Consider the following 8897-nt stretch of genomic DNA (forward strand, 5'->3'; position numbering starts at 1 on the left):
GTATATTTTAAAGTTGAAAAAATAATCAAATTAGCATCTGCAATCATGTACTTTTCTGGTCAGCCACCTCAAGCATATAAAAAGCTTAAAATAAGTGGAGGGATGGAAGGATGCTACAAATATAGTATCAGGCCTGGTGGGCTTTGGCATGCCCATGGCAGCCCAGGTGTTGATACCTGGCTTCTTTGCCACTGGGGGATCAAGGGCTTCTATTCATATAGAAGCCTTTGACCAGTCCAGGAGCAGAGTCACACCATGCATTTAAAGCACATTCCATATCCATTTAAGGCACATGGCTTCCCCCAAAGAATCCTGGAAAGTGTAGTTTGTTAAGGTTGTTGGGAATTGTAGCTCTCTGAGGGTGGAACTACAATTCCCAGGATTCTTTGGGGGAAGTCATGAATATTAAATGTGCACTGAATATGCTTTAAATGTATGGTATGGATGTACCCCAGGTGACCTTTCTTTTAATTCTGAAGATGTTTGACTTGGCTACTGTTTGATATTACCGTATTTTTCGCTCTATAAGACGCACCAGACCACAAGACGCACCTAGTTTTTGGAGGGGGAAAACAAGAAAAAAAATATTCTGAACCTCAGAAGCCAGAACAGCAAGCGGGATCGCTGCGCTGTGAAAGCAGCAATCCCTCTTGCTGTTCTGGCTTCTGGGATAGCTGTGCAGCCTGCATTCGCTCCATAAGATGCACACACATTTCCCCTTACTTTTTAGGAGGGAAAAAGTGAGTCTTATAGAGCAAAAAATACGGTATTTTATTGTCCAAGCATTAACAGATTTTTATCTGCTCTTCAATTCACAGGTAAGGTGTTATGTGACTAAAGTCAGTCATTGATTTCAATGGTTCTTCTCTGAGTATGATTCTGTTGGATACCACCCATCATTATGTATTTTTAGTATGCTTTTATTCTGGTTATTAGCTTCCTTGAGTCTGTAGACAGAAATGAAGGATACTGAAAAAACAAACAATTTCTGTCAGATCATCAAACATAAGGAGAGATGTACTATCAGATGGCAGCTTCCCCTGGAGACTCAAAGTCTGACCATCTTTCTGAAGAACTATTTACTCAAGTTATCTTTGGTGACAACAGGCAAGGGTTCATTTGACTAAAGGGTGGGGCTTAAATGTACATTGTATCTAGTTGTCTGAGTACCTCTGTGTTTTGTGTTAAGGGCTGGTACAGTGCAGTGGCTAAAATAGTGAACTTCTTAGTTTAGACAACAATGCTCTGTGGCCTCAGGCAAGCCATTAATCAAAGCACAGTATCTGCAAAATGGGAATAATACTACAGGCTTGTTGTAAGGATCACCAAGATGTTTGCAAACACTGAAAAGCTCAAATGCACACAAATGTATTGTGTATGAGGAGGACACTGTACCCGACTATTGCCTCTCAGAACAATCTATACTGTCATCTTCATGCCAATTGTCTTTGGATGCTCAGAGGTGCCACTGGCTTTTCCCACAATATCTACCAGTGGGAGGCACTCATAGGGTACGCTTCCAAGAATACTTAAGTGATCAAATGTCAAATATGAATGCTGCTCTGGGTACTTCAGAACATCTTCCTATCGGCTGGGCAGACACACCCTGCAATTCCCTTGTTATTCAAGAAGTGGAAAAGAGAAGTTATAACTGATTAATTTTACTCAGTTTTTAACACTCTTATCTGAAGAAATCATCCCTCCTGCCATGGGACCTACTCAAACACTCCTGAGGCAGAAACTATCTACAGTAAAAATGAATTTTACAACCACTGTGAAATACTGTGAAAAATAACTTCAGTGTATGTACTGACAGATACTATATATAATCCTTAAAGTTCTACTCGAAACCCTTTTTGAAAAGCAGTGGCTCACAGCCTCAACTATTCACACCATTACTGTAAAGATAAACTGCAAAGAACATGTATCAAGCACACAGATTCAGAAATTATATATAATCTCTCCTATCACACTGCTCATTTTGCACCATTCCACCTACAGCCAATTTACAGAAATCATTGTATGTCTCTAGATCTAATATAATGATGACTCATATATAATGGCTAGTCTTTTATGCACTATTCCCTACTTTCAAGGGTTATGTAGAGACTAAATTGTAAAGCAGATTGCAAATCATCTTTCTTTGAAAGGCTTTAAAGAAGATTCTATGAGAGATACTTTAGAAATTCCCTCCCCTCCCCTGACATCAGATGTTTTCTATGAACACAGTATTATGAAGGAGCCTGTGCAAGTAACCTACTCCCTCCAGTAAGATTAGTTTGTTGGAATTACTGTTTACAAGGTTCTCTGCAATACTACTCAATATACTAGATATGTGACCATATTTTCTGCCACAATTTTCTTCTTTCAACACATATGCCTGAATATGCCTTGCATAACTCAAAAGCTCATATCAAAAATCTTGAATATTACCTGGTACTTAATTCTTTTTCACCACGATACTGTCCTTGATAGCTATTTCAGCTAACTATTGTTTAGCAATAAGGGAGGGACATGATGACAAATCACCCTCCCCCAACACTCCACCCTCAACCATGGCTTGATCAACCATGGCTTGATGTCACATCTGATAATTAAGAACACCCCCTAAACACCAGTTAACCATGGTTACTATTTTGGGAACATTATGCCTGCACCCATTATGACTCTGATCTGGTAGAGAGACTTACTACCTGGTCTATTTTTACTGGAATAGAGGTCTTTAGTTATTACAAGTGCGGTCAAAACATTCCCTAGTTTGAGATGTTTGTACAGATTTGGTGATAAATGTTTTGTGATCAAGTCAGCATCTCTGGGGTTCCCTGCTCCCATAAAACAATGGGAGATCTGATTTAGTGTGTTGGTTTCATTTACATTGAATGAACAAGACTTTAAAAAGTATGTTGTGCTAATTTTATGTACTAATTATCTGAATAGTTTCTCCAAAAGTCAGTTAAATGAAGTATTTGCCTGGAGAGGAGAATTCAAGCTGCTACATTCAATGTGCTTTAAGTGTTAGAGTCAAACAAATTTGAATCTTTATTTGGAAATTATCTTTATTTAAATAATTAATTAAAACAACTCAGTAACATAGTCGACTCTCAGCTTATGTGGGGGATAAATTCCATGGACAGTGCATAAAGCCAAAATCATGTATAGGCAAGACACACTCTCCCTGCACCTCCAAGCACTCTCCCAAGGTGAGTGCAGTGGCAGGTGGGATTGCCAATGTTTGTTTGTTTTAATGGATGCCTGCCCCTATTTGTTTGTTTGCTTAAGTTTAAATGCATGTAAGTTGCAAGTCAATTGTACACAATTATAAAGAAAAAACATTAAGGTACTGAAAACTATTTTACCATACTAAATTTAGTATCCCTCAAGAGCTGTGTGCATAAGCATGTGCTTTCTAGGGCTAGTCACTTCATAAATAGCCAATTACAACCATGATTTTATATTTCATTAGTATTATATTCATTTCAGTTGCCAAATTTGCACAGTACTCATTTCTAAAAATGGAACATTTTCCATGGAAAAAATATCACTTGAAAAATTTCCAGAAATGTTTTCACCCCACAGCACTGTAACAATATATTTGGTCTACAAATATTTGCATTAGTAAGTAGTCTCTCTCTGTATACAAGCTGGAAATTAGCTATCGTTCCATTGTATCTAATTACATGTTCTACATAACTCAAAGACTAAAATATTCATTTACTAACAGAAATTGGCCCAACAAAACTCTCTCATATTATTTCCGGTTTCCATTTTTAAATATATCATTGTATGCACATTTTCCCAATTGGGTTATGCCTCCCTTTCTCTCCCTCACAAGAATACCATGTAGACATCTATAATTAGAATAAGCAACCATAACACACACATTTGAATGTTAAGGTTCCCAACTGTACATCTCCCTTGGACACCGCTTTTGGAAAAAAAACATCCCCAGTGCTACCCAAAACACTGTTCATCAGTACCAATACATACTTTTCACAGGGGAAAGGCCTGGGAATAGATTCCCCTTCTCATACAATTAAACAATTAATCTCAATGGGGAAAAAATACTAGTGTCAAATCACAAGAACCCCTCCATGTATCTAAACTCTCCCCTCAATTTTCAGATTACAAGATGGTGTAAAAAATAATGAAATTGTTATGTCAGCTGCTTCTTACTTCTGTTCCCTGCAAGTCACAAAACTTCAGTTAGTGACCTTTTTTATTTGGACTCGGTTACCAATCAACATTTTCCTGGGCTATTTAGTCAATGGAAATTAATTCAATGAACATGCACTCTTTTTGTTTAGTTTGCATTCAACTTCCAATAGTACCAGTGGCGTAGCGTGGGTTGTCAGCACCCGGGGCAAGGCAAGTAATTTGCGCCCCCTAACCCGTGGATTTACGGCCCCTAACCCTAACTCCCAGATGTTGCGCCCGGTGCAGCCTGCCCCCCCTGCCACGCCACTGAATAGTACCCATTGAAAGTAAGAGAATGAAACCAAAACATTGTTTTTACCTGTCTCAGTTTCTGAATGAAGACGCCGCTCTTTTTCATTCTGCAGAACTTATCACCTTGTGCCATACGCTGCCTAAGTCATCCAGTACTTTGACTCAGTTACTTTTATTTTTCCTTTCTGGACCAGAAAGTAAAGAAGTAGCTGTGCCCAAAGCAGAAGTTCCTTCTGAGCTGAGCTAGTCTCCTCCCTGTATTCAAGTTATTCCTTGGTCACACTGTTGAAAGATTACACTTGGGCACTTTATTTTCCTCCCTCATGAAATCCCCACAAAAAGAGACTTGAACCAGCTTATTGCTCTTATTTGTGTCAACGATGCTGCCTCCTCCGCACTGTGGCTATCAATTCAGGAAAGGGGGGGAGGGACAGCTGTTACGACAAAGAACTGGATGAATCTCTGGCTAGATAGGGTGCTTTTGTGTGATGCCAGATCATGTCAATTATGTGCCATGTTTTCCTGAATAGTTCATTGTTTACCCTTTGCTTGCTCTGTTTGCACTTTTTACAGCATCTTTATCCTTCAGGATTCTCCTTTTCAATTTCAGAATAGTAAAGCAACAGTAGTCCTGGACTGTACCACATTTATATATTCTGATATTAAACACATGCACCAACCACCAGTCATGTTTCCTTTAAAGCTATTTAGCAATCCATTTTGCATAATGTCCACAAACACACAGGGTCAGCACCACACATTGCAAACCAGTCACTCATCCTGTCAAAGAGCTACAGGCTCCACAATGCCCTTTAATCACATTCACATTTGTTACTTCAAAATACACCAAGGCATCAAAGCTACAGGATCTTCCTTACTCTAAACCCACTATATTGGCCATATGTCAGAGCACATGTATGTGCTCATGTGCATACCTCCCTGACCACTGGTCAGCGTCTGAAAACAGTTGTGATTAATATACAGCTGTCATTTGCTAAGCTGATGTGACCAATACTCATTTTGTCAGCATACAATTTGATGAACTTTAGCCCCACATGGACAGATATACCTATTTACATATTACTTTAAACCCTCAAATTTTGCTCTTTTACAAACACACAGAAATAGACTATGTATTCCACATCCTGGAACACTATGCTCCTCCTTTCTTGCATGTCCTTCCTTTCCCCCCTAGCTGCCCACCTTCCTTTTCCAGACCAGGAGGATTCCCTTTGTCTATATATTAATTAGGCCCTTAGTAGCCATAAACAAACAGCACAAAACTGGTCATGCCAGCAGCATTAAGACTGGTTCCCTGGCCCTACCCTCTCTATTTCATGCTTCTGTCCTTGCATGATTCCTTCCCCGCCCCCCCACCCAGTGACATGAAGTCCACAAATACTCCAGAGAATCTCCCACTACTCTGAAGTATCACCCTCCTCTAATCCCTACACCTTTCTCCTGTTTTATCTCCCCCACTGAAGTGGGACATAAACTGGGAGATGACTTTTCCCCCTAGCCAGCTTAGCTAGCCTCCTGATGAGACCCTTTCCTGCCACTACCTAGGAACTGCAGCTTTTATTTTCTTTACATATACCAAGTAAAGGTTATCTAGACAGAACATTAGAGCTGTTGAATTTTCCACTGCTATGCTTCCTGTGGATTGCCTATATCTTCAGCAACAGCAGCCGGTGTATGAGTGCACTTAGGATGCACTTGAGGATAAACTGAAAATTAGTTGGACAAGTAACTGAAAAGTGCCATCCCCTTCTAGCAGTTTCTGAACAAAGCTAGAATCCTGACAGTAGCTTCCAACCCTCAAGAACCTTCACAGGAGACTGAGGATATCTGTAATATGCCCCCTTTTAAACAGCCCTGGGAATCTCTTTACACACACACACAACCCTTCCCTTCATTGGTAGGGCATAAATTATGTGGGTAAAGTGTGCCTGCCTTAACACTGTTCAGGAGCCTCCACATGCCTACAACTTGTTTCTCTCCCAATTCTAATCTAGTCCCAGCACACTTCTACAGCAGCTCTGCAACCTTCTTCCATTATCTCTACCACTGCTCCAAACACATACTTTCTCATAACTGAATTTCTTCTGGCTACAACCTGCCAATTCATCCCCATCCCCAAACACCTGAAGAATAGCATTTTCAGGTCAGACCCTGCCCCACCTTACAGTTTGCTCTTCAAGTTCTGGTTAATTTCACCCCACACCCAAAATAATAATAATGCATTAATGTCCATGTTCCTCCACTGTGTATATAATCAAGGCAGCCCCAATCCTGGGACTTTCACTGCCGCTCCCACAGTGTGCTTAGGCTCCTCCCCTTCCTCTTCAAGCTCATTCTCCACCCATCCTGCCCCACTCCCAGTGGAAGTGGGTGGGATCCCAAACTCTGTTAACGAACCTCTTCGCCCAACTTCCCTACATGTACCTTGGTGCCACTAAACACACACAACAGACTTCCTAACGTAACATTTCCTTTCCTCTCTAGTGCACATCCTTCCCACAAGCGATATCCCACAGAATGGCACAGGCGGGGCGAGGGAACCCTTCCATCTGCGTAACCTATCACGACTGACTCCACCCCACCCAATATACACAGTGTTTCCCTCTTATTTGCAGGCTTACCTATTCCAAGACGACTACATACACCTTTCCCAGTTTTGTTCGAGGGAAAGGATCTCCTCCAGTGGAATGCCCTCGCGTCGACGGGAGAAGAAACCACTTTACACTTGTACATGTAATCTCCCTTATTGTAATCACGACAGGCAACCCTCCCACCCCCACCCCACTTAGGGGAACTTGTCGCCCTCTCCTTCCGCGGCCAGTTTTCTTCTCTGGTGTCTGGTAGGCGAGGAAAGGGAATTTCCTTCAGCCTCATCTAGTCGCCTCCCTTCCCCCATTTAAAACCCTCCCAATGGACACACAAACACCGCCCCATCTCTTCAGCCACCGCTTTATCGCCCCTCCAGATCTGGGGTGTCCCCCCCTTTCTTTTGAGGGGAGGAGGGAGAAACGAAAAGAGGGGAAGGGAAATCTCCTTCGGTGAAATCTAAAGCCCCCCTCCCCACTGCCCCATTCATAACCGAACAAACCAGCCCTGCACCACCACCTTCCCCCTCCCCACCCCGGGAAACTTTGGGAAGGCCCAGCCGATGCTCCCTCCGCTCACCTCAAACCGGCTCTTGGTGACTCCGTTCATTTCCCTCCTCATGGTGAAGGCCCTGCGGGGGTCGGCTCGGGTGAGAGCAGGCCAGGCCGAGCCTGGCCTGGCCCCCCCGGCTCCTGAACGGCGGCGTCAGCAGCGGCCGCCCGCTCAGCCCCGCGGACTCCCCTCGCGCTGCGGGGCTGAAGGAGGCGCAGCAGCCGGGGAGGCGGAAAGCCCGTCGTCGCCCGTCTGCCTCCCTAGACCAGCGGCGAGGGCCCGGGCGGCGTTAAGGCTCCTCAGCGGGTGCGGTTGAGGAAGGGGGGGGTCGGCCGGCCGGAGCCCCCTCCGCCGACTAGGCCCACTCCAGAAGGGAGGGGGGGAGCAAAGAGAAAGCGAGCGAGCGAGAGTTCGGCCTTCGTCAACTACAACTACTACTTCTTCTCCTTCTACCCAAAACAAAAACACTCCGCACCTGCCAGCAACAGCGCCGCTCATTGGATGAGGGAGGCGCAGGCCGGGGAGGGGAAAGAGCACGGGCGGCGCGCGCCTCTGCGCGCGCGGATGGTGGGAGGAGGAGCGTGTGCGCGCGCCCACCCCTACTCCCGGGGACAAGGCGAAGAAGCCGGGAGGGTCCTGGTCTTCCTTTTCTCCCCGCCCCGCACCCCTCCTCAACTCTGGTCTTGGCAGGTGAAGCGACCGCCTCCCGTCGCCAACCCTGAACCTATGCACGTTTCAATGACGGTCGTCGCATCGCGCAGGATTTCGGTTCCGATCCTACGCACGTGCGCGCCTCACGGGTGAAGCCGTTCGTCCCTACCGAGCTCGGTGAGGCTTGTAGATGTATGTTTTCAGCGCGCGCGCACTGGCACATTTCGGTTGCGCTCAGCGGTGGGGACATGCTCCCAAGCAGCTCTAGTGACTGGCATCCTTATTGATCTTAACGTTGTGCTGAATGGATCAACAAAAGGAGCTGCTTCTTCGTTGCCATCAGTTAAAATGCTTCAAACGCAGCTAAACCTTTTTTCTCTTTTTAATTTTCTCTACCTTTCCTCTGGGTTGGAATTATTATTCCCTGGGGTGCCCCTTGCAGCAAGCTGTTTAGCTTCAGCATCCCATCAGGTGCCTTCAGATCATTCTCTTGAGCAACAAGATGAAAGCTTCCAGTTAAGAAGATTTGGCTCCTTTATTCTTGGGGGGAGGATTAATTCCTGTGGCATGGTGTTTCATCCAGCTATTGTATATATTTGGGGGGGGGGCACACACGACATTCTCTAACCAGGATAAGTAGC

At 44.3% G+C, this 8897-nt stretch overlaps 1 protein-coding gene across 4 annotated transcripts in view; it reads right to left on the reverse strand.

Annotated features, from left to right (window-relative positions):
• Nucleotides 1-8141, reverse strand: part of FBXL20 (F-box and leucine rich repeat protein 20) — a 65068-nt gene extending 56927 nt beyond the window's left edge. For 2 of the 4 annotated variants that reach the window (XM_083583269.1, XM_083583270.1), the window contains exon 1: nt 7633-8103. Coding sequence is in view for 2 of the 4 variants with exons in the window: in XM_083583268.1 (XP_083439394.1) it covers nt 4514-4579 (66 nt within the window). In the remaining 2 variants the exon portion in view is untranslated. Of the gene's footprint in view, nt 1-4513; nt 4595-7632 lie in introns of those variants that run through there. The other 2 variants (XM_083583271.1, XM_083583268.1) reach the window with 2 other exon arrangements.
• Nucleotides 8142-8897: the final 756 nt, after the last annotated feature.

This window comes from Podarcis filfolensis (genome assembly GCF_964270895.1).
Source record: "Podarcis filfolensis genome assembly, chromosome: 13".
In the NCBI taxonomy this organism is placed as follows: Eukaryota; Metazoa; Chordata; class Lepidosauria; order Squamata; family Lacertidae; genus Podarcis; species Podarcis filfolensis.